This window comes from Clarias gariepinus, chromosome 8 (assembly GCF_024256425.1).
Source record: "Clarias gariepinus isolate MV-2021 ecotype Netherlands chromosome 8, CGAR_prim_01v2, whole genome shotgun sequence".
Classification (NCBI taxonomy): domain Eukaryota; kingdom Metazoa; phylum Chordata; class Actinopteri; order Siluriformes; family Clariidae; genus Clarias; species Clarias gariepinus.
This window is the reverse complement of record NC_071107.1, coordinates 28,697,617-28,724,417: the sequence shown is the minus strand read 5'-3', so window position 1 is coordinate 28,724,417 and position 26,801 is coordinate 28,697,617. Positions and strand designations below refer to the sequence as shown.

Genomic DNA, 26,801 nt, shown 5'->3' with positions numbered 1-26,801 from the left:
AAGGTGAGCAGGTAAAGTGCTCAAGCAGGTAATTTGGAATTTTACACTGTCACATGCCAATGAAAACTAGTATTTGTTGCATGTAAGAAATAAAGCCAGTGTGCGGTCAGGCTAATTTGTATAATACAGCTAAAGGTTGAAGTTGCTCTTAGGATTCAATTGTGTCAATTATCTGTATGTGTTTGCGTGGTGCTTTTGTAACTTCTTCCAAATGTACTGTTTGATAGACTTTCCCGTGATTTTACAGTGTAAAGTTGATGCAGTGTTACTGAAATGCTTTACTTTGCATAAAAAGCTTCCCTGCACGAGTGTGCTTATCAGAGACAGAAGGTGAGACAGGCACTGCAACTAGAGAAGAAGTGGGAGTATACGCACAGTATTATAGCTTATCAGTATCCTTGCTGTCTGGAAACTCTGCTTCTATACTGAAACAGTAGAGTTTTGAAAGATTTACTGGAGAATAAGCGATATGTAAATAAATCTTGTTAAATTATCATGATTTATTCTACATCTGCTTGACATTAAAAAAAAGATGCTGACACATCATAAAACAGATAGGTAGGTTTATATATATATATATATATATATATATATATATTCATCCTGTACAAAATCTTCATTCCTTTATTAATGTGACTTTAAATGGTAAGTATACCTCTGTACTAAAATATTATTTGGAGGGGCAGAGTGAGAAATAATAAAATTCAGTTGGATAGAAAAGAGCTGGCTGGATCTTGCACTGTTTCCTAAATGGAGACAAAATGTGTCATCTTGATACTCATGTGCAGTGGTAAGATTTCACAAAGAACAACAAACTCAACAGGGATTAAATGTATTCAGAAAGTAAAATGAAACAAGACCCAGGTTGAAAAAATATATATGATGGAATGAAACTGGAGACAAGAATAAAGCATAATCATGACTTTAAACAAAACAGAAGCACATGATGGTGTAGGCTGTGGAATCGCAGCAAAAATAAATACAGACTTGGGTAAAATTTGTATCGTCTGAAAAATATTAGGCTTTAATGTGAGGATGTGGCTAACTGTCAAAGATGGGGAGGAAGGCATAGTGGATTCATTTCAAGATAAGCTGGCTTACAGCGGTAGATCAGTGGTTAAGGTGTTGGGCTGTTAATGGGAGGGTCCCAGTTTGAGCCCCAGTGTTGCTGGGCTGCCTCTAGTTGGAACAGCAACATCTTCAACACTACTACCAAACAATCCAAAAAGGAGAAAAATTAAAAATGGATTCATTTTACAAAAATGTATAATATATGAAAGTGGAATTCAGTGTGAGGCTTTAACACACAGCTGTGAATGTATATCTATAACCACGTTCCCTCCCAGTGCTTATGTGACACTAAATACAGGATCTTCAAATTTAAATTGAATTTAAAATGTTCTTAACGCAAGACCATCCGAGACTATCTTGGGCACAGATTCACCCAAAATGAAAAAATTTAAGATTCGGAAAATAATTTTTAAAAAAAAGGCTTAATAATAACTTTAATATACTGGCAGCTGTAATAAAGTGGGTTGGGATTTCCTCCACTACAACAGAATTTGTATAGAACATGATGATTGTCGCAAAAAATAGTTCAAGGGGGTAAGCTGGGGTAAGGGGAAACTACAGTATGTGGAGGAAACCCACCAAGCATGAGAAGAACATGCAAACTCCACCTTAGCATCTTACGTAAGCTAAAGCTAAGAGAGCTAGCTTGTGGTAACTCAGATAAGTAGGCATGTTTCAACCAAGCTCCTTTTGTTACCCCATTTATGTATTAACCGGGGTTTAGGCGGTGTTAGCTCCTGCCGAGATGACGACAACCTGAGCTTCCAGAGTCAAGCTTCAAAACCTCCCTCACAGCTCCAGTTCTTATACAGTCTATGGATGCAGCCTTTTGGTATGACATAATTTTCCTGCCATCAAAAAATACGTTAAATACAACTGCTTTGATATTAATACCATCCAGGGTGTTTTCCATTTGTACATTGCTTTTAGACCGACATCGTTTCATTGTGTTCAGGGCTTCATGACTGGCTCGTGGGGAGACTGAGGACTTTTCACTACGAAGCAGGTGTTAAGCTTCTGCTATCAACTGAGTGCTCATGTTTATAGTGTTGTACTGTGTAGCTCTTAAGAGTGAAGATTATGTCATTTGCTGGCCTCAATCGGGGCTTAAGCACTTCAGTAAACAGAAACTAAGCAATGAAGTGTCTTCCAACGCCGCTGATGTACAGCTGGGATAGATGGAAGATTTCCATATGTTTTCTTATGACATAAATTCAGAGATATTGCTGGTCAAAAAATACATTTTAAGTTTAAGATGGAACCAAGTTTGGTTTTAAATGAAAAATAAATTTACATCTCTAGTCAAGGTGTATTAATTCTATTTTTTTAAAGACCTTTCTAAGTCCTACATATTATACTGAATGTGAAGGTTGAGTTGTCCGATGATCGGTTTTCTTTCTTTTCCTTCGTATTAATATAATTGCAGAATTGGTCTTTGGATGTTTGCAGTGTTTTATGTATCTGGAAGAAAGTTTTTTTTTTATTTGATTAGTTTGGGCTACATCCATTAGCATCAGGAGTTGTTTGTTGGTGGGTCAGTGGCCAAGGGGCTTCATGTTCAATATGGGCTTCTTTTCTCCTCATTTAAAATGAATTATCCCCTCGGTACAGTCCCAGAGCAGAGCAGAGTGAGGTGATAGATGTTAAAAACATTGCCATTTGCACACACCCTTTCTCACTCACAGAAAGCGCTCGCTAACACTAAACCTAGCTAACAGAGAACCCTTCGTTTCTCTTCTTCACTTCACTTCCCCAGCCTCTGTGTAGCTTTGAATCATGCAGCTGGAAACAATGAATGAAGATCGTTTTTACTAGTCATGACCGAAGCTCTTCGCAGAAAATGAAGGCAGCAAAAGTGAGGAAAGACCCTCCAGACTCACCGCTGTTTTGTTTAAGTTTCTTTACTGTACTCTTATAACTCAAGCGATTAGAACAGTCTGAAACAGCACTGCTGTTGACGTTGTGTAAACACTGTACAGCATTACATAAACACCATAAATCACTTTTAATTACTTTAATTCATCCAGCACAAACTTTGTTGTCATTTTAATTCTTTACCCCTCCCTCGGAAAAAAACCCTACTCCAACTTACTTTGGCACATGCCACCATCTTGATGTCCCTTATGCACTCAATAATGTGAATCAATTTGGAAAAAGGAAAAAGTCTGGGAAACCATTGGAGTAAGTTTTTTTTTTTTTTTTCCAACCGCATGACAGTGGGAATCAGAACGAAGCTAGGTGAACATGATGGGCCACAAATATGTATGCCCAAATATGTATCACCAGTGCCAGTGAACCACTGGAGTTCTGCCTAGAACCACAACTGCTGACAAGCCTGAACCTCCTTCAGCCTGGAGACCAACACAAAGCACCTTTTCAGAGCTCTCTCTCTCTCTCTCTCTCTCTCTCTCTTTCCTTCACTTTGCCTTGGTCCAGTCACCTCCCAGAGTTTGGAGGCAAATGTCTGTAACTAGAGTTCAGGATTTCCATTACATGTTTTTCGAAACATGCGGTCAAGACAGCCCAGGTGAACTATGAAAGAGCAACACCTTTCAAGTGTGCGTCTTTGGAATTAATTCATAAAACATGTCATATTTTTACTTGGAGTAATAAATCTGCCTCAAAGCTTTTGCTTATGGATGAGGTAATAACGCTTCTTCTAATGATGACAGTTTTTATTAGTCATTTGTCCCTTGGGCGTATGGCTAAGTTGACATCATTGAGTTTTTGGTAAAATACTAACATAAAGACTCAGTTTAAAAATAAACAGTTTCAATTATTGATTTGTTTGTGTTGCCACTTACCACCCCTGAGCTTTACTCAGGCGTCACGGTGGCTAAGTGGTTAGCACTGATGCCTCGAACCTCCTTTTTTTGGGGGGGGTGCTTAACATGTTCTTAACATTCTTGGTTGGTTTCTTCTGGGTGTTCCCATTTTCTTAGGTATTTGAGTGTGTGTGCTGGTGTCCTGAGATGGTCTGGGACCCCATCCAGAGTGTGCGCCACCTTGTGCACTAAGTTCCTTGGGCTAGGCTTGAGGCTCCCTTATCAAATGTTGTAGATAATGGATGCATAGATCATTCATTGGGTTATTAATATAATATGATGTTTTTCTCGTCCATCAGCATGACCGAAATTTATATATTTATATAATCAAAGCCAGAAGTCAGACATTAAGTATGAACAACATCATTACTATATTAATGGGGCAAACAAAGAAAAACCCAAACATCACAGTTTGCATGGTTTAGATGATAAACAGATGAACGCAAGCTGTTTGGATGAGCCACACAAAAGGCCAAACATCCCTGAACTGGCAACTGGACTCACACACTGTCTGTGCACACCATCTTGCAAGTTTGCTGGTGGATCATCAATGATTCTGAGATGTTTTGCAGCCAGGGAGAATTTCCCTTAAATAAGATAAGCACTCCAAATATTCACCCAAAACAAGACAAAACTGTTTACTTGGACACAAGCACAGTATTTTGTGATCCATGACAGATTCATTTTAAATTGAAGAAAGAAGTCAATATGCATGAAAGAAACATTAAAATGATTGAAATGTTTTGCAAAGAGGAGCACCCAAGATCCCTCCGTGCTATTATTCTCCACAGAGGAAACAAACATGGACTATTTGGACATTTAGAAACTAGTGTTTTGTAAAACTATTGAAGTAAGCACTAAGGCAGAAATGAAACTGTACTGTGTTTTTAAAGAGGTCAGTAGAAAATATTATGAGCATATGAAATATGAAAAATATGATTGTATACAGAACATTCTTAAAATTTTACATTTTTACAATTTTGTTTTACATCCTTAAAATTTTACAATTTCACTGTTGCCCTGTTTTAAAAATACTGTTGTTTTTATGATAGAACAGCTCAGGTTAATTCATGCATTTACTTATTCATCTTCCAAACCACTTTATCCTGTATACAGAGTCGCGGAGGAGACTATCTCAGGACACTCAAAAACTCAAGGACATTTTTCATTAAACGTCTAAACCCAAATGTTATGTATGTTTGCTGTCTCGACTATTATTTTAATCTATTTTGCTTCGATTTTAATGGAAAATAAAAGATTGGGATTGAACACTTAATACTGAAACAAATATAATTAGACTGTCTTGTCCGAGCACCAGCTTCTTGTTGTCACATGTAGAGAGGTGTAATGTTTTAGGGGAATCTTTCATTTTAATTCTATTGCAACCTTAAAACATGCACAGACATCCTTAAACTCTCCAGAGAGCAATTTTCTTTTAACTGCAGGCTGCAAGCTAATTACTGACACAATAAATACTTACACAACAGACACTAAGACACTAAGTAACTCTGGCACCTGAAAGGAACACAAGAGTAAACGGGTTTAGTGTGTGACTTAATATTTTAAGGTTAATAGTGCAATTATCAGCACTTTCCATAGTTATAATATATGTCGAGCTAGCTTAGCGTGTGACATAATCATATTGTCCTGACAACAAAGCATTAAGGTTCAATCTTGACAATATAATCAGATGACCAATATTTTAAGTTCACCTTACAAAGCACCTTAATAAATAAAAATAAATGTCTAAAATGTCCTTGTTTGAATATTATATAAGACTCTGGTTAAAGATTATGCTTAGCAAAAGATAACATATTCAATACTTAAACCAATATTTTAACTTAAGCCTATAAAGCACCTTTATAAATAAAAGTAAAAGTCAAAAATTTCCCTGTTTGAATATTATAGAACTCTGGTTAAAAATTATGCTTAGCAAATAATAATGGCTTAAGATCCCCTGAAGGTTAATGTGAAATGCACCTTGAACCTTTATTGACTCTGAAAATACCGCATTCCATTCTGAGTTATGGGGAAAAACTCAGCCAAGCGAGCTCTGTCCCTACAGAGCAGCTCTTCTATACAATTTCAATTAGAAATCACTTAAAACCCAGGATGTCTTTACTACTACTTTATTGGCAGGGGATGTCATGACAGTAACTGCGAGTCTTATTTTCACATTAGATCCGTCCCCTCATATGTTTTACGCTTTAAAATATTTGATTTAGTGCTGGTAAGATGGTAAATCCTAATATTCAGTGTACACACACTTCTGCACGTTATATCGCTCTGGATGAGCGGCTTTGAATTGAGTGGAAGAGCTCCACAATGTGGTGTATGCGGTTGGGTTGATTATATTGGCCCATATCAATGATTAACTATTAACTTTAAATGCACAACACCATCCGCAGGCCCTTATCTCAGATCCTGATCCCAGCGAGGTCCGACTGCTGTTGACACGCATGAGAAAAAAGAAAAAACGTGCTGTGCAAACACTTCATCCCTCCCTAGCAGATGATGGCTGGGACCACAGTAAAGTTTCAATTATTTTATGGAATGTTGGATGAAAAGGTGTTAAGGCGGCCTTCATAAAAACAGACCCAAAAAACGGCAGAAAAAAGTAAACATATATTTTTTACATGATTCTTTGAATGCGTGAATGCATACACGGATATTGATCTGCATGCACACGGATTGAATATTTTAGAAAACATAAAAACAGTGCAAGAACACCTTATTGATAAACAACCATGGTGAGCAGAAAAACATTTTAAAAGGCTCGACCATGGAAAGACCTTGAGCTGGATATACTACAGCAACAGAACAACAACAAACAGGACTGAACCCGGACATCACCTCCAGTTTTGGTGTCCAATGACAATATCATGCACAGATGTTAAGTACTGTCACATCCAATCATGCAGCTGCAGCATTACTGCTTTTAATCAGTTTATAAAATTATCTTCCTCGACTACTGGCAGAGAAAATGCTCTAATCTCATTCATGAGTTGTGTGCAGAAAAGCTTAATGCTAGTATCAGTGTCTGACGGCTCATGAAGGCTTATTTTTGTAATAGTAGGTTTGTGCTTCTGTTCATTCTTCTTCCCAGGAGAAGGCAAAGAGAGCGACATTGTTAGGTTCTCCATAAGGACGTGAGGAGACATGTCTAAAAGGTGGGATGAGACAGAGGGGCTTTTTCTGAGATTAAGCTCCAAATTGTTAGCTGAATTCAAAACAGTGAGGTGGATATGCAACCACGAGAGACTCGAGATGCATCCTCACATGCAACTCCTTAAGGAATATGTGATAATATTTTTATTATTACTAATAATCCTAACACAACCACTACTCCTACGTCTAATACAACAACTATTACTACAACTATAGCCAGTGTTGTAATGTAATGAAGTACAAATACTTTGATATCTTACCTGAGCAGACTGTTCGTGTATGTGTACTTTACATTAGTATTTATATTCCTGATGACTTTTACCATTTCAATCACCTTTACTTCTCTACATCTTCTTAATAATTCATGTACTTTTACTTTAATACATTTCCTCTAAGCATCATGGTGATATAATCAGTTGGGTGACCTGGTGCAGCACAGAGCACACACAAAAAAATGAAAAAATTCTCAGTGATCACATTCGCAAGATCGGTTTGGGTAAATGAATCTTGTTGCCGCTGTGGTTCTAGTTTGTGAGTGAGGCAGGGTACGGACTGGGAGGTCTCCCACTCAGAGGTACGAGAGGGGAGACAAAGGGAGGTGGTTAGTGGACACTTTAGTAGCTGCTACCAAAAAACACAGTTCATTAAAAAAAAAAAAAAAGTTTAAACATATACTGTACTGTATAGTAAATTTAATATCAGAAAATGAGTTTTGATGCTTAAGTACAAAAAACCTAAGATACTTTAAGACTTATACTCAAGTAATATTCTAAATGGTGACTTTAACTATTAAAGTCATTTTGTAAATGGTAATTTTTAAATCTATGGCTCCCCTTAACTTGTCATACAGAACTATACAGAACTTCTGGAGGGAAAGTCATTTAAAGTTTCTATATTTATACGTAACCCTTATACGGTACAGAAACACATAACAGTAATGAGAAACTGCCACTTCGGAAAGAAGCTAAAGTTCAAAAAGCTGCTGGATGTTGTGTTAGTACATCCAAAATCCTGCAAACGTGAATACATGAACTCGTGAATAAATATGCATCGATTATTGAAGACAGTAAAAGAAAAGAAGTGACAATTTTCATTTTTTCATCTTTAATTTTGCAAATCTATCAGGAACACTTGTTGAGAACAATATCATCTCATCTGTCAGGTAGATAATGAAAATGAACACTTGCACAAATTGTAATACTTTTGCCTGTGGATATTTGTGTATGCGTGGGTGAAGGATTCTGGAAACTATCTTGTACCTCTAATCAATGAACATAAGGCTAACGGGTGTTTCTGCAAAAATAATTCTTGATCCCATTTAAAAAAAAATAATAAAATCTGAATTTATACTGAAACATTCAAATGCAAAACGTTGGCATGGAGTAAAATTAGCTGGTTAAAACAAGATCCTCTACAAAAACAAGGGATTAGCTGGCTATAAAAATGTACGTTATTTTATATTTAACTTAATATTCACATTTGTGTATATAAAAACATTGGAAGCATGAATGTGCTGAGTACCCACTACAAAAAATATTCTTTGTACCATCACGTCAACGAAACATCTCTTTTAAGTTAAACAAAATTCATTATGTATAATTTTTACTAATGTACTTAATTCATCTTTTCATTATTGTACTGATTTATTTATTTTTTATTTTTTAAACAATTAGTCAATAAATTAACGTGCTCTTTAAGTCTTTCCCTGAAAGCCAATGCTTTGTCAGCAAGTGAAGTTAAGACAGGTTTCTTTGTAGGTTTTGTGTGTGTTTGTGTGTGAGTGAACATATTTCTGGGAATGTTGTAGAATAAAAAAACAAAAATACAATGTTCAAAAAAAAAAAAAATCATTGCCAGGACATTTGTTCACTCGAAGAAAGTAAACAACAAAAAGAAATTATTTAGGAGTCCATACAAAAAATAATTCATTGTAAATATAATATTTATATATAAATTTATATATCTTACATATTTTAATATATTTACAAAATATACCCAAAACTATATACCATGTATTTTTTTATCCTTTAAGAATAACTGCATGGGCTTTCATTTGATAACTGTGTTATCAATATAAAAAACGGAATGTGAACAAAAAAAATTCTTTTAAAAATAGTAAAAAGCAGTGTAGCTGATTTGATGTCCTTTTATGTGCTAGCTGGAGATTTCCTTTTTAACAAGTTTCCTGTTTTTCTCCCTTTTAGCCTCTTGCTCGTTATTATTTTGTGTGGTCCTTTTCTCAGTAATGAAGAGTCCTTGGAATGCAAAGCTGCACCGTGGAATCACTGGCCAGAACGCTGAAGAACGTCGAGAACACAAAGCAAAATAAAAGTAAAAACCAAACAAAAGGAACTGAGAGAGAGAGAGAGAGACAGAGAGAGAGAGAGAGAGAGAGAGAGAGAGAGAGAGAGAGGACCCTTGGAAATAACCTTTCAGTCTTTCAGTCAAATAAAAAAAATATATATATTGGGTCCACAATCCCTATTTAAGAGCTTGGTAACGTTTGTGTGTTTGTGTGTGTGTGTGTGTGTGTGTGTGTGTGTGTGTGTGTGTGTACATTTTGTGTACCATCACACTCGTACTAGTTCATCTTAAATGACAGCAGCATTGCCGGGAATCCCTGCATCCCATCCCATGCTCCGTAAGTCCAGCAGGAGCAGTGAGGGAGGGAAACGAGGCCAAAAAAAAACCCTAGAGGAAGACAAGTTTGAGGAGTCACACATCTTCCACTGCTATTAGCATGTGCTTCGAGGAGCCTCATGTTTTTATGCCACCGTTGATGTGCTGGTATTTGGGAAGGCACGGCTCGTCCGGTAAGGGCTCGTGAGAGAACACCGAGTCGTCTCCAGACGAGCAGGAGCTGCGAGTGTCCGGGAAACACGGCGAGTACTGCTCAGTCGGAGCGCACAGGTCAATGTATTCCTACAGAACCGGAGAGAAGACGCAGTATTAAAGACTCAGAAAGGAAGAGGACACCACATCCCCATACACATCCTTATTTTATTATGAACTGAAGAAGTTTCCTTCCAAAGATTTTTTCAAGATGTCAGCTATGAAAGCAAAATCCTTCTTTCACAACCTATGGGTCCAATCTAAATATTTCCAACAAGGCGAAGACTTCTGAATAACAGGAAAACCAAACCATAAAGTGCTTGGAGGTTTACAGGATAAAATAACCGTGCCGAATGAGAAAAGAACAGAATTTTGCTTCAATTCAGACTGATAGGAAATAAAAATAACAGTTTGTGTCGAGTAGGCTGCAAACATGTGTTTACAACTACAGCATGCAATGAATTCGAACACTACACACCGAAAAATCTTTCGTATATAATAACTTTTTTTTTATTTGGCTTTTTTTCTGTAGTTAACTCGATCCATTTCCCCCCTTTTTGTGGCTTCAACAGAGACTTTTAAAGCAAAGGAAGAGGTTTTGGTATCTGAAGGCTAGCGTTTGGTTTGGACTCCCCTGCTTCAACACAAGGCGGCTCACATTACTAAAGACCTTCACATCTGTGAGCAGTTTGAGAGTTTTGGGGTTGGTGGTGAGAGAGGGGGGGGGCATGCAAAAGCCACTTATTGCATTTCAAAAGTTCAAAAGAGGGGGAAAGACTGGGGTTCTTGGCACACTTTCCAGCTCCAAACTAAACCTACAAGCCCTGACAGATTTCCATCCTGTGCCATGCCGCACTCTGTCATGCGGATATGTCGGATGACAGCTCGGGATGGAAAGAATTGGGGCTGGCGCTCGGTTTGGGGAGATGTGGCCAGAAATTAAGCGATGTCAGCCCAGGGGTTGAGGCCTGGAGCAAATCAGGGCTCGTGTAACTCTTGACCCTGAGCGCTGCTGTAAAACCCATGGTATGATTTCTTCCCCTTTCTCTCTTGATTCTTGCTCAATGTTGGAGGCTGAAGCCAGAAACTGATAAATTCCAGGACTACAGGAAGATGTGTGAGCAGCGCTGGTGGACATGCATGAAATATGCATTGTATATATGTGTGTGTTTGTGTGTGCATGCATGCACATGTCTGTCCGCCTCACCTCTTGGCTTGCCAGCGTGAGAATACGGTCCAAATCCTCCACCAGCTGCTTGAATGTAGGCCTCTGTGAAGAGATTGCGTGCCAACAGTCTTTCATCATCATATACCTGGGAATCGATAAAAAGAAAGAGAGAGAGAGAGAGAGAGAGAGAGAGAGAGAGAGACAAATGAATGTTAACAGATGACATCATGCACCATCACACAACAGCTAGACCCAAAACCATGACGAGTAATACAATCTAATAGAAACTACACTACAATACTACATTACAGGGTGGAACACGTAACTAGTGACTTACAAAACAATTTCGAGTGAAGTAATGTCACATGTCTTATAACTGCCAAGAATTTTTTTATTTCTTAAATTATCTTTTCTGGTAATAAAACACTTCTTACAGTTACAGTTATGACACATGGAAAGTAAATTTCTTTAAGATTATTTTTCAAAGTGCATTGAGAACCAAACTGCATCGCTATCGTGTGTCAGTCTATATGAGTTGACAATTGAAAGACAGAAATTAAATCTAAGACGGAAAAAGAAACTCGATCTGCCTGAGAAATCGGTTTTATATAATGTAGTGCGGGATAAGAAGCGGAATAAAAGGGGACATCAAACAGAGCACAAACAAGCAAAGAGCAGCCAATGGCAATATGAGGACCAGAGGTTAAGGTAGCCTGGCTTGACTTTGAGATATTTTTTATTAGATAAATAATTAAACTATGTCCCTTGGAATCAACGCAACACAATGACATGATGTCTGTACACACTGTATCGGTGAGTGCTCTAGACATCCATTTCTGTATCTATATTCGGATTTAAACCCAAAGTGGGCATGGTCTAAACATTAAAGATTTTTTTCTGTTAATGAACCCTACAACTCTGTCCCGGGGAACACTGGGAAACTATCGAATTAAACCCAGAGGTGGAAATGCAAGCAGGGTCGGCATGGTCTGTGAATTTTAGTTCTGAAAGATGTTTCGAAGCTTGCATACACATAGCGCTCCTGGACTAGTGAATGGACTATGTTCACATTTAAAGAATGTGTTGCATGTTGGGGGTAATACAAAGATTTACTGGTTGAGAATAAGCTTAAATAACATGAGTGCTAATAATAATCATTTCTATAATCATTGCTATCGGTATACTATCATCAAATATAAACTGTCATGTAGGACATGGACATGACTTACAGGTCGTTGGTGCAGTTGGCTGGTTTGTCCATACGGTGTCCCTCCTTTAGGAGTTTGAAGAGCTCTTCCACAGGAATTCCGGGGTACGGTGAGCCCCCCAATGTGAAGATCTCCCACATGAGCACGCCGAACGACCATCTGACAAACAAACCACGTCGACAGAATTATTAACATGAACTTATTTATGCAATTTCTTATCAAGTCAGGTAATTAAGTCACAAAGGTTACGCTCCGTCCATTAGTGTGAAATGTAGCGAACTTTCAATTTCTGCAAAATTGGTTAATAAATACCTTTTCTTCTTCACCCTTTAACAGAACTGAGAAAGATTTAACCCTAAACATTGTTTTAAAGCACTTAAACACTATGCAAGCTGGTTACTTGAGTTGTGACTGAAAAAGAGGCCTTCCTCTTAAACCAACTCATACTGGCCATATCTCAGCAACCGGACATGATATAGTAATAAACCTGACAGCAAAACTGAGCTTATTGAACCGGGAATCTGTAAATATGCATAATTCAAATCACAAAAAATGCAACTCAATACCTGATTTGATGTGACAGGTCACATATATTCCATGACCATCATAAAGTCTTATTATTTAATCAAGCAGATCTACATTTAGATTGTGTTGAAGAATGAACAAAGACGGTTAAGATGCATTACATATTATAGACATCAGTTACAGCTTTCAGCTGCATGAACCTAAACATGCAACACACTTCACTCCCTGCGTCACTGACAAATACTGATCCATTCATGTCATTGAGGAACTGCGAATTTTACGAACATTAGGCAGCATTAACAAAGCAAAGACTGTAGGAGACTAAATGCAGTCTTTCTCCTGGGAGTTCCAACCCATGAGACCATGCCCGCAGCAAGTGGACACCGGCCTCAAGGGGACTAAAAGATGGCCTTTGTCCTTGTTGATCGGCCACAATGACACACACTGTTTGAGCCAAAACAAACAACAGTTTAGACCCACAGGAAACAAACCTCTGTAAGGCAGGAAGAGCACGGAAGGCATTCTTTTCTTTGCGTTACATCATCTCGGGATATAAATAGCAATAATGAAATCTAGATAATGTCACGATGAGGAAATGTTGTTCCAACTTATCAACATACCAACAAAATATCCACTGCTAATTCGCAAGGCTTATCGAGCTCCCAGGTTTAAGAATAGCACGCTTAATAAACATCTCACAACATCTCCAAGTGTACTGAACACACAGCTAACATGGATACGAGAACAGTACAGGTGACCCGCAACACAAAGAAGCTCTCTGATTTCCTTGACTCCCGCGACCGGCCTTTTGTTTACATGCCTATCCACTTTGTTTGTCTTCTCTTTTATCAAATGGTGTATCTTTTCACACATGTGGCTATCCATCAGCATCACTTTGTAAGCAAGAGCTAACCTCTGTGTGATCAATCAGATGAACTCGTCGGAGGGGAACCCGTTCCAAAAGGTCAGAAAAGCCTTTTGAAGCTTCATGTGTTTAAATACTAAACGAGATCATTTGTAACTATTACGCAATCATTCCAGAGTGAATGTACATGCATGTTTATGCGTTCTTAATTATAGTGGTAAAAAGGGATGGTTTTTTTGTCTTTTACGGAAATAAACAGGCGTCCTTTCTGGAAAATCATTAAAGTTTGTGTTTCACATACTATCACACATAATCAGTTCCGGCAACCTCAGCAGGTTTGCTAACTGCCGGGAGATATGGCTACTCAACAAATCCACCAGTTTTTTTGTTTTTTTTTTTGTATTTATGCATTAATGTAATCTGATGTCATGGCCCTGGCTGCATGCTTCACAGGCTAATAAGGCAGCCAATTATAGCAGAGAATGATGATGCGTAATTAGTAATGGAAGCAACATAAAAGCTGATAACAAGGACGACATTCCTCTCAAATCTGGCTTGATTGGCCGACACACACACACACACACACAGCTTTCTCTGCTGCACATAATAATCCATTAAACGCAAACTCACGGTCCAGTGAACATGAATGTAAGAACAAACTCCAAACACCAGCCCACACACTTCACACATCACACTAACACACAGAAGTGAACTTTTTTTCCTCAAACACGTCATGCTCTTTTAATGGCCATATGCTATCTGTGCCTGCGATCCAAATCTCTTCAATCACCTGTCTCAGTCTGAGAGAAAAAGAAAGTGTTCAATCAGCAGAATTATATCATCCCTTGAACAACAAGAAAAAAGTTTTTTTTTTTTTCTTTTTCCAAAGAGGGAGAGGAGGGAGGTGGGGGTTACTTCCGTGAGGGCTTCGGTGAGGTGAGAGCTCAGCCTGTCTGAGGAGCTTTGAAGCCGGCCAGATTAGTAACACAGCATTGGCCTCAAGTCGAGCGTAAAATCTTTTTTTTTTTTTTTTTGCCACAGCACCGGCTCCGCTTCTTTCTCCTTTTGAAAAAAAAAAAAAAACACTTCCAAAATGCAAAGCGAAAATTCTTATTTCGCTTACACCGAGTTAACACGCCTTGTAGCCTGAAGCGGATTCCCTCCTGCAGTCTGAACTTTCTCGATCTTTCCACAATGCTGACGTGGAGCATTGTCTTACGCTCTTCTATTGTGTTGTAGTTCCCCGTGTCGTGTGACTTGTGAAAACTTGTGTCTCTTAGAGCATTAAATAGTATTCATCTTATTAAACCATCTACTTACACGTCGCTCTGGTGTGTGTATACGCGGTCGAAAAGCGCCTCGGGAGCCATCCACTTCACCGGCAAGCGACCCTGTGAACACACCCAGAGACAAAGCTTTATGGTCAAGAGGTCAAAATAAGTGACACGAAGCATTCGCATCTAAAAGGTCCCCAGGGATTTTTTTTTTTTTACACAAATCGAGATCGTCCCGCTCCAGTGCTCTCGTTAAGCAGGAGTTTTATTACAGCCCAAGCAAGAATGTCTTAATGGCTTCCTAAGATTAGTAACATGCATTCATATCGTAAAGGGATTCACAGATTCACATATTTGGTCCAAATGTTGATACAGTAGCTGTGTGGAGTAGCGGAGACTGGACCGTCTGGCTAATTTTAAGTGCACGCTCACACTTAGATAGTCTTGCCAAAGGGTTGTTTTTAATTTTGCTGGGTGTCGGCCAGCTAGACAGTGTGGAACCAGACTAATACGAGATGCATCTATCAGGCTTGTGATAATAGATCAGTCTGAACTCACAGTAGCGTTGGTTTTAGAATCAGAACCTCTAGGAAGTGGTTTGTTTATGGAGGTCTAAGATGGCTGGTTATCAGTAAATCCTTCTACTGATTCGAACGATTAACAGATGCTTGAAGATTAGATCTTGTGAGGTGTCGTGCTACGAGTCCATCAGGGGCAATTTTAGAAATCTTAAATCTTACGGAAAAACTAAAGTGTGACTTTCTTGTTCCTGACTCGTTAACTTGTAATCGCGTTAGAAAGTATTCAAACGTTTAAGTCAAATAAGGCAGTTTAGGAAAGGTGTAAGCCAGGCTAAACACGCGTGAATAGCACTGCAAGAGAGAGATTAGTATAATGGTGGGAAACGGCAGGAAAGCTGGACTAATGTGTTTAGGTTTATGGCTAATGCACAAATCCCCTCCCCTTTGCTTTCTCATAGCCTGTTTAGACAACAGCGCTTCGGGAAAAAGAGAGGGAGAGCCAAAGTGAACGGAGCTCGAATGAGTAAAGAACACTATAGTCACTTCACGTGCTCGCTTCCTGGGAATCTGCAAATCCTGCCAAGTCAGAAGAAGAGAAAAAGCAAGGAGGGGAAAAAAGAACACAAAATAGATGGAAAAGTAGGAGAAAGAGGGGAGCGCTACAAAGGAAGGATGTGAGGATAAATTTGCATGCTGCTGCTAAAGGATGTATTTGGGTTAGATAAAAAAAAAAAAAAAAAAAAAGTTCAGAAAGTAGTTCAAAAACACAAAGTGTAAAAACTTACGTTGGTGGTCTTTTTATAGTAATCGATGTTGTGGACGTCCCTGGCCAAGCCGAAGTCTGCGATCTTCATCACGTTGCTCTCTGTGACCAACACGTTTCTGGCAGCGAGGTCTCTGTGTATACACTGACGTGGAGAGGAAGAGGAAGAGGAAGAAAACAAAAACCCGACCATGAAGAAATTTATTTGGAACTACAAAAACATTCAAACTACAGAATTTCGGACAAACCTGGCTCTGTGAATGTATGTGAATGCGAGTCTTCTTTTAGAGGTGTGTGTGACATATGCATATATGGGACTTACAGGTGGAGCCGTGATGACGTTTTAAGCAAAGGATGAGAAATATTCCTGTACTGTCCAATTTTAAAGCAAATAACTGAAATCAGGGGTTTGACCTGATTAAGCACCTTATCTAAGTGTGTATATGTGTGCGTGTGCATCCATCTACCTTCTGAGAGGCTAAATACTCCATGCCGCGGGCCACTTGATAAGTGCACGAAACCAGATCTTTAAAGGTGAGGGGCTCTTCAGAAACGCGCGCGATGTCGTACGAGTACTCCATCCCTGGTGGTCGCCTGGCCCTCAGGTACTCCCTCAGGTTCCCTTTGGATGCGTACTCCACTATCACATAAAGTGGACCTAAGGGACATTAAAGAGGGTGAGGATTAAAGTCACGTTCAGTGTCGAAACCGGAGTGTGGGTGAAAGCCGTTATGAGCCGCTCACCGTCCTGTGTGCACGCTCCCAGCAAGTTGATGATGTTTTTGTGCCGGCCAATCATCTTCATCATCTCCATCTCTGACACCAGGTCCGAGAGGTCCTTTTCCGTCGCGTCGTCTGGAAAAGACACGGACGTACAAATTAAAAGTAAAGAGCTGAAACAGCAAGTGATAATAATGTAGAAGTACGAGAAGTGGGAATGTACAGGAATGTACATGTACACCTTTGTGTTTTGAGAATTTTGGGCACAATTTAGGAACCAATTCAGGACTGCATGACTATTCACTACAGCACTATAGGATTACACCGTGTGACGTGCTACGCGGCTATCCTTTCACTACCTCCGAATTAAAACGGCTTCATTCGATTTAGAGTAATTACATTTAGGACAGCCGCCTTTTCATTATCACGCCTCTGATCGGCGGTGCACCCCAGACACACATACGCGGCAGGCATTGCTCGCTCATTTGTTTCTCTCTCACTGCTTGTTTTTTTTAAACTTATGTTTATTTCTTGAATCAGGACCACAGGCTTTACAGAATGGATTTGTCATAAGAGATTCTTATCATAAGTCTGCTGGTTTAAGAGTCCCTCTTTGTAGCCATTTTTTTCTAAAGGTCATAGGGTCACCCCCAACCCCCTCCCCCATTAGGTTTAAGATGTCTTTTTAAACCCATAGCCCCTTCCCGACTTCTCTCTCTCTCCCTGAGTGTGTGTGTGTCTGTGAGAGTGCAGGTGAAGAGACAAGCTGCTACAGCTGGCTGAGAGTGAAGCAGCTATGCGGCCTGCTGACCTGAGAATCATTCAGCACCAGCAAATAACCTTTAAGCGGCCTCTTTCTCCTCTCAGCCCCATACCAGCTACCCTACCTCCTCCTCCTCCTCCTCCTCCCTTACTCTCACTCTTTTTCCCCCCTCCTATCTGCCTATACACTCTTTTCCAGGAAATCAGATCTTTAGTAATTTAAATCACATATTACCTTTTCTTTTAATCATACATGCTTTTAAATTTTTACCAGACGTACTTCTCTAACCAATATCAGAAATAAGAGACTGTAAAGTACAGTTAGAGCACCAAGTCAAGGTAAGTCAAGGACTCAGGTTGTGAAACTGAAGACCGTTTTCTACATATTTTCCACCATTTGCAGAGCCCCACCCACAAGCCGTGGAGCACGTGTGTCCGCCAAGACACGTAAGCTGAATACTTTTGGAAATCGCTATCTGCCCGCTTTCACATTTATGAGCTCTCAAGACCACAATTGGCCAGTGTTTCTGTGATTGACAGGGGAGACAATAACACCATCCCTCCCACCCAATATAGCTCCCAGTGGCAACATCAGGATCCACATTCGCAATTTCCCGATGATGAGGGCCGAATTCGAAGAACCAATAAACTAGCAAACTAGTACAGCCCCAGTCACTACAACAGATAATGTTCTCATATGGTATTACATCATGATCCAAGCATACACTTACCTTTCAACATCTTGACTGCTACGGTAACGGCTTCTTTAGGTTTGTCCTTATCGATGCCCAGCGCTTCGGCCATCACCACCTGGCCGAAACAGCCTTCGCCTAGTGGCTTACCCAGCGTCAGCCTACAGGAAAGCGCAGTAGAAAAGGTTACGTATGATGATTTGGTTGAGAAAATTTTGAACCGCAAGATTGACATAGTTTTAGCAAAATACATGTATTTAAACCATACAGCTCTATTCCAACACAATAAAAGAGAGATGAGTCAATCCAAAGGACACTTGTTCTTCCATCTTGGCTTACTAAAATAGAACCAAGAGTAACAGCAACGACAGCAAGATACCAGTTAGTGTTTACACAGTACTATCGCCCTGTAGTAGTGCTCACCCAATTCAGAGATGTTAAGTGGGTGCCTTTTGTCATCGGTGGCAAAGCAGAGAGCGAGCGAGCTCAAATCCCAATGTTATATTTAATTTTATAACTTATCCTCTTATCAATTATATGATAAGCAAAAGGATGAGTGGAGATCTGTTTAAAAAATGACCCCCGACACCCACAGCTCTTGGACTGTCTAAAAAGTCCACTTTATATCATTCTCACTGCCGTCACCGTGACTTTACGACCTCACACTGCTCCACCCCCAACACCCACAGCCCTGAGCGCTTTGGGTTGAGTTTTGATTGACAGGTGCATGCTCCGCCTCCGCCTCCCTGTGTAAACACAGCGTAACACAATCGCCCTTCTGTGCCTCTCAAAGGCCGCCTGTGTCTGGCCTGAGTCTGCCGCAGATAATCAATGTTATGTTTTCCAGATAATCGATGGTAGGTTTTTTTTTTCCCGCCATGCTAAATGTTAACATTCCACACTGGGACGACGAGACAGAGCGGACCACTTTATAGAGACTTTATATAATGTAATTTATGTGGAGTGCGTTGATAACTAAGCGAAAAAATAAATATAAAGAAAAAAACTTCTATTCGAAAAGTTTCATTAAAATTCTTTGGGAAAACTAGTGGGCAGGACTAGTGCTCATACTTACATAAAGGGGTTTCCCCTTGACTTGGAAAGCACGAAGGAAAGAAAGTGTTCCTCATAGCTCTACGCAGTCATAGTGCATGCTTGCTGTCCACTGAGAGCTAAACAGCTTATTAATCACAATGTGTAGTGACAAACCACTTTTTACTCGCTTGTTTTCCCTCCTATCACCTTGCTAAATAAAGACCTGGCTGAGTTAAAAAACAAAACAAAAAAAAAACATTATGCTCTTGCTTTCCTCTCCGTTCGCTGACAATCGAGCTTCCAGCTGCTTTTCCATACAGCTACTAATCTAATAGCTGAGTCTGGCATGAGCTACACATTTCTTTATGGCTAATCAAAGCTAATCAACAGGAGAGACAAAGCAGACCTCGATATCTATAATCCGAGCGAAAAATTAAAAATAAATTAAATAAAATACTAAGAGCAGGTCAGTCAGAGAATAATAGACCAATAGTAGGCTGAATGAAAAATTGTTTGTTTCAGCAACTTAAATCATTAGCCATAATGAGAACTAGACATTGTAATGAGGTAGTCCGATAATGGTGTATAAACTCCCATAAATAACCATGTTATTTCGCCTAGCAACCTGCTTAATGTTTTTTAAGCACTGTAACCGATGTAAATGGGTATATACATATGACGTAATATTTTGTTACAAATTATACGAGCTCACGCTTGTATACTAATACTCAGACAGAGAGTGCTCACTTGTCTCTGGAGAATTCCCAGCGAGGATCTTCGGGAAGCTCATACTCAGGGATCATGTGCTCGTGCTCAGAGCTTCTGCGCGTCGTGATCCTGACCAGCGGCGTACTGGAGCTCATGGAAGAGCTCGAGTCGGCTGAAACCTGCACGGAGAAAAGGAAATGGCTGATCACCTGAGCTTTGAGCACCAAGTAAACAAGCAGAAACCCCATCTAATATTGGTGTGTGTGCGTTTAGGTGATTTAGCATTGCAGTTTAATTGTTGTTGTTTTTTTGTGCTGTTGGATCTTATGTCGTTGCGGACGATGCATGATCGAATACACTAGATGATCTAATTATTATTTAGCAGTAACAGAAGATCTGTTTAAAACAGATGTCTAAATGTCAAAGTGTACATCTCAAAAGTTGTTGTTTAACTCTCATAATTATCAATTACATGCAGCACTGTTCTAAGGTCGACTTCAGGGAAATAGCTTACCTTTACTCACCATCTAGGCTGGAAGTCCTCAGCAAGAAAAGCTGTTGTTGTTTCATTTGTCCAGGTCAAATGAAACTTTATTAACTTATTAACAAATGATAAAAACGCACATATTCATGCCTTTTCTTAAACTAATTTGTTCCCCTTAAAGTACATTTACTGCTACACCAATCCCAATCCCAATTAAAACCTTTACCTTTAAATTACACCTATGGACAAACAACAATAATGATGTATAGTATACAGTATGCAACATCTAACACTCATATACTCCAAATCGAATAATTCTAAAGCTAGAATCTCTACTTCATGTTAAAGTGTATGTGTGTTGTGTATTAGGGGTTCTGGAACTCTTTATCTACTTTCTGTTACCTGGCGGCGCAGTGGGATCTGTTTGGTCAGCTTGTGGACGGCGGGTTGGCCTCCGAAATCAGGCTTCTTGATTGACGTCCGCATTCTGCAGACGACTACGATGACCACCATGCAGGCGATGAGGAACACTCCGATGCAGTAGATGGCGATCTCTACGTAGTCCGGAGGATAATCAGGCTCTGAGATGTCTGTCTCAGCTGAAGCAGTGTCAACCAAGAAGAGACAGTTACAATACAATCCGATCAAGAACCAGGGAGTCGAACCATCCCCACTGTGTAAAGCGTTTCTGCTTTCTACAGCGCGGCTGGTTTTGGCCAGGATGTCTTTGATCAAGCGCTAGACACACTGTCAAGGCCTACATCATGTAAAACATAACGAGCACATTCAAGACATAATATACACTTAAGATGATGAACTGGCTCTAATAATTAACTTTCTCAGAAATAAGTTTCTGAGAAAGATATTAGTGTTTTCAGATTAAGATATTAGATTTTCTGAATTAAACAGCAATTATCAGAGCCTGAGGAAAACATCATTGGAGTGTGACACACATGCAAGTCCATACACACTGCTAAAGCATGCAACCAGGAAGAAAGTAAGAAATGAAGAAAGTAGAACGGAGAGAGTAGGAGTCACTCTGGCTGGACAATAATCATCAAGTAATCATTTTTCTATAGTAGTATTAAGATCCTAAGGTGCCGAGTGTCTCCCACTCTTCTCCGACCACTTATTTCAAAAACAATCCAACAATGTGAGGAGGGACAAACAGAGAAGCTGTTGTAGAGAAGTGTATACCTGGAAGAACCGTCAACCAAGCAGAGTGATAGGAGATCCCAATAGAGTTACCCGCCAAACACGTATATTCACCAGCTTCCTTGAAAGTAACGTTGGGCAGGAAGAGGACCTCAATTTCTTTATCCGTGGTGTTTACACCTGCCGTCTGAGAGAGGGAAAAGAAGGAGGCAGGAGAGAGGAACCAAGAGGAAGCCAAAGAGACAATGGGGAGGGAGGGGTGTAATGAAGAGTGGAGAGAGTGGGGAAGAAAGGAGAGAAGGAATGAAACAAATCAGACCCAAAATACCAAGAGAGGAGTAGAACAAGAATGTTCTTGTTTTAAAAAAAAATCATCTACTCATGATCTTTGTCGTAGATGAACCCTGAGTTAGGGGGAAGGACATACTCAAAAGATGCACCAGAAAAAGGTAACCTTTTTTGTCCAGAAAGAGGACAAAGAAGGGCTGGGGGTGGAAGAAGATGGTCCAACAATAAACAATTGGCTCACAAGTCCTTTAGAAAACATGCAGCCAACAAGGAGAACCATGGAGAACAAGCTCAGAAAAAGGGCAGGAGAAAAAGGAACAGGAGAAAAACAAATGATATGAAACGTACTGTAGCGAAGGTAAGAAAAGAGGAAATGAAAATAGCAATAAACAGTTAAAATTTAAGAAGTAAGATAAGGAAAATCTTGTTTCCATGGCCTCTTGTAGGACAGTTAGCGTCACCTTGCCCAAAAATAACACTAAAATGCTCCAGGAAAGGTCCCAGGATCACCACGCACCATGAGGAGACAAAAAACAAAAAAACCCAAAACACCAAAAGGGGAGGTCGACAAGGAGGGTAAAATTCGCCATGGCTGGACTTTTTACCTGGTAGCACAGTGAGCCAACCTGACTGGTTGACTCGCCCAATGTAATTGGAGACATGGCACGTGTATTGACCCGCATTTTCCTCCGTTACGTTGTGGAGGGTGAGCACTTCCACGTCCGTGCTGTTTATGCCTGAGCTCTATTGGGTGTAGCCAAAGTGGTAGTAGCACAGGGGCAAAAAACACACATAGAGCAGCCTGTTAAAACCTCTAGATCTTCTTGGTTAAATAAGGTGTGTTGATATGGGGAAAGAAAGCGGAGGTTCCCACCACCAAAACAAAAATGCTTCTGTAGCTCCCTGTATACATAACAGTAATGTAATGAACATACCAAGTCCTTGTTGGCATCACAAATACTTTTACGTCTAAAAAAATACACTGAAAATATGTGGCACCATCATGGCCATACCTTTAGCAAACAGTTCCATTAAAAGTCGAAAAATTAAGGTTTTTGTAAAATAACCAGGGACGATAAAAAACAAAGAATTCAGTAAAATTCGATCAGCCGCCAGGCATCCGCTGCTTTGCACCCTGCACCAAATCCATGCTAACAGGACGTACCTTGAGGACACGGACATAAGGGTCTCCATTGGGAGCGTAGCGACTGCCGTTCTTCGTGATGTGATGTAGCCACTGGATGTGAGGCTGGGCATCGCTGTACACCTTACACACAAAGCGAGCATCCTCTCCCACATGCACCGTGACGTTGGCTGGCAGACCTGCCTGGAGAATGGGCCGGTGTGGAGAACGTTCTGACAGAAACGAGGAAATGGTAGGATTAGTGATGATGTTCATTTCTTCCATTCATTTTTCTTTCATTTTTAACAACACATAACATTAGCCACTTCAATAATTCTTAATAATGCAGCAGCCTTTTAGAGACTGCAGTTGCGTAACATTCCCATTACAAGAAGGTGTGAATAAATGTCCCGTGGCTCAGAGCAGTTCCTGGCACCGGTCCTGCTCCGCTATCAGCATGCTGTTAAGATTCCTTCGCACAAAACGAAAAAGCCAGGACTTTATCTCTGGCGATAAGGGCAAAACAAAAACCAGCACCCAGAGAGTAAAAGAACGTAGGAGCTTTGAAGCAGCGTTGTGTGTGAGTATGTGCGTGTGTGTAGGACTGTCTTGTCATGTGGCATCCACATGGCAGTCGGAGAAAATCTCTAAGGTGGAGCTCTATTGCGTTCACTCTCAATCAACCCTCTTCGCCACACTGCTCACAAAGCACTTAAGACTTTTTTTGCAGTCTGTAATTGAGTGCGTTTTTTTAACCTGACTGGTTTGAATAACATCTCCAGTCTTTAGCAGGCTTTGGACAGCTTCTATGGAGCTTCTTTTCCCGACTTCCACCCATCTTCCTGAACAGGGTAAAAGCTCAGAGACAGAAAGCGTTAATATGTCGCTGTGGTGTTGGTGAAGGGTTACTGATGGCGGATGTGTTTGGGGGATGATAATGGGATAGAGGATGGAGCAGTGGAGACAGAAGAAAAGCCAACAAAAGAGTGTAAAAAGAGAGGGAAAGAATGAGAAAAAAAGAGGGGGATGGGGTCAGAAAAGGAAAAGGCTAAAGGGCTCTCAGCAGATGGGGAGTGAATAGAAAGATGAGGTTAAACAGAGAATGAGGGGGAGAAAATTTGTGGGGGGCCCAGCACACTTTATCACTCATCTGTTGGTGTTTCAGACTCTGTCTGCCCTTTTTCATTTGACAAGAAGTGAATCGGACCTGCACAACCGGCTGGAACTCAACCAACACACATTTTTATACTGGTTATTTTTATAGTCACTGGTAGACTTGAAAGAAATGCCATCGTTCACACAAATCCTTCTCTCTCACAGTCGCGCTCACACTCTAATTACATCTTTGACTGTAAATAAGTAGAGAAAGCCTTTAGGTTGTGCCAGTGCACAGTGGAATTTGATGCTCCACCCTAGGCACTGAAAATGGAAATGGTGAGCATGCGTTAGCTGGTGTGTGTGTGTGTTTGTCTGCAGCAGAGAAATCTTGAAACAGAACCATTTTCTCTAGAACCCACGCCATAACCGCAATTTCACAATAGTAAATGCTGCTTCCCTAAAAATCCATACCACACTGTTCATCTAAACACCTGCTCTAAAACCACTAAGTCATTTTTACCCACTCACCCACAGAACACCATCTATTAATTATGTCATCATTCATGCATGCACAGGACGGCCCAGTGTGTCCAAGCGAGACCACTGAACTCTGCTTAACCCACTAAGTTGGCCCGGAGTTCCTGGGCAGGGTTGGAAAGCGGTCAGCATAATTGGACCAGAGATTGTAAGGGACGGGGCAGATAAAGTGAATGTCACATAAAGCATAAGTCTTACTCACTTTGTTCTGCACTGGTCTATAAATTATGAAGAAGCTATAAAATTTTAAGTACAAAAAGAAAAAAAAAACTTGGAGATTTTTAAATGCTTCTTCTTCACCACATTTTGACCCTTTTTGAATTTTGCCACATCCCATCTACCAGCAAAATAATCGTTCATTAGAAAACCAGCTGCTTTGAAGAAAGTGCTATCCACACTCTTCTACATATCCGAGCTAACAAATACCCGTGATTGGTTGGGCTTGCTCCCTATTTGCTCCTGGTTCAATAAGCCAGTGATGAATTAGCAGCCTGTTCAGGGTGTAGCCCGCCTTGTGCCCTAAATCTCCTGGAATAGGTTCCAGGCTCCCTGTGACCCTGAATACAGGATAAAGCGTTATAGGACGAGGAGTGAGTGAGTGAGTGAGTGAGTGAGTGAGTGAGTGAGTGAGTGGTTTAATAATCTCCATTGATACCAAGTTTATTACTGCATCATGTCTTGTTCCTGAGATATAGCCGGTGTGAGTTTTTTTGCGAGGACCTCAGAAAAAGACATTTTTAAAAACAGTTTATAGTGAAGAATATGCATGGCTTTTTATCACAACTAGAGCAATAAACTTGCATAGTGGTCATTGAAGTGCTTTAAACGATGTTTAAGATTAAACCAATGTTAATTGTGTTAAATGATTATATATATTTATCAACCAATTTTTGCCAGAATAAATAATGGCATACTTCCCTTCGAACTGATTCTATGAAAACAGTTAGCACTAGTGAAGTCAGAGCTGTTAGAACCTTATGTATAGAATGGGAGTATACGTACAGTAGGGGGTTTGCTTATAGGGTCCGATGCACTGAGCTTGTGCTCTGGCAGAAGGCCACTATAAACAGATATAATTAGGCTGCTTTGGTTAAATTCGAGAGGCTCCAGTACTTTGGACTCAGTCTGGCTTTGATGTTTGAGCCAGTTCAAGCTCTTACATCACTAGCTCAGACTCAAATTCCACCGAAGACACTCTCTCTGTCTCTGCTTCTCCTTTCTGTCTTTCGTCTTTTATTATTGAGGCACAGAAAATTCGCCAGGGAGGTCAACTTTGTCAGGGTCTGCCCAACTCCTACTGTAATGTTATAAATGGATTTCTATTCAAACCAGCCCTTTAAATTTAAGTGAACCCTGGGGAATCAACAGTGGCCTGTCTTCTGACCTCTTATCCATTCTGTCTCCTCCACAGGGTCCCCTGTTCACAGAATAAAGTGTGTACTCTTTTACTGTACTGTGTGTACTTTCTCTCTATACGTTAAGGGGACAAGCTGGAGCATGGTTAAAAAAAAAAACACACAACTTTACAGACAGCCAGTAAAACAACAGTAATTCAATTTGAAAGCCTGCTTTTAATGTCTCCAAGTGCAGGGCTCTGAATAGGGACGGTTTCTTTGTCTCAGCTTTAGACTGCCAATGTATGGTACTGGTATAGATACTGCTCTATAAAAACACTCCGGAGGTCTACAGGCTAGACCTCAAACATACTTGAAATTCTTCAGTGAGCTTGTTTAGCCCTTTCGTCTGGGTCAAAATGATCCACTGAAAACTTTTTACAAAGATTTTAAACAAATTGTTTAAATCGAGGCATGCACATGTGTAATGCAAATGTTGTGAATATGATGTAAATGATGTGGTTGTAAATATAAAGCAGATTTCAGTCCCTGTCCAATTATCCAGTGTATATTATTAAAGGATAAACCCAGAGTGATCTTCTTGCACCTTTTCTATGGAGATGTGATCTAAAACCAATTGTGTTC

General features: G+C 40.0%; 1 protein-coding gene across 6 annotated transcripts in view; it reads right to left on the bottom strand.

The window, feature by feature from the left end:
- Positions 1 to 8,151: 8,151 nt before the first annotated feature.
- Positions 8,152 to 26,801, bottom strand: part of fgfr2 (fibroblast growth factor receptor 2) — a 35,984-nt gene continuing 17,334 nt past the window's right edge. For 3 of the 6 annotated variants that reach the window (XM_053501406.1, XM_053501410.1, XM_053501412.1), the window contains 12 exons: positions 23,230 to 23,420; positions 21,819 to 21,963; positions 21,018 to 21,220; positions 20,177 to 20,316; positions 18,434 to 18,555; positions 16,965 to 17,075; positions 16,688 to 16,878; positions 16,243 to 16,365; positions 14,983 to 15,053; positions 12,294 to 12,431; positions 11,104 to 11,209; positions 8,152 to 9,986 (listed from right to left, as the gene is read on the bottom strand). In XM_053501406.1, coding sequence (XP_053357381.1) covers positions 9,822 to 9,986; positions 11,104 to 11,209; positions 12,294 to 12,431; positions 14,983 to 15,053; positions 16,243 to 16,365; positions 16,688 to 16,878; positions 16,965 to 17,075; positions 18,434 to 18,555; positions 20,177 to 20,316; positions 21,018 to 21,220; positions 21,819 to 21,963; positions 23,230 to 23,420 — 1,706 coding nt within the window. In that variant the 3' untranslated portion in view covers positions 8,152 to 9,821. Of the gene's footprint in view, positions 9,987 to 11,103; positions 11,210 to 12,293; positions 12,432 to 14,982; positions 15,054 to 16,242; positions 16,366 to 16,687; positions 16,879 to 16,964; positions 17,076 to 18,433; positions 18,556 to 20,176; positions 20,317 to 21,017; positions 21,221 to 21,818; positions 21,964 to 22,669; positions 22,809 to 23,229; positions 23,421 to 26,801 lie in introns of all 6 variants that reach the window. The other 3 variants (XM_053501408.1, XM_053501409.1, XM_053501407.1) reach the window with 3 other exon arrangements.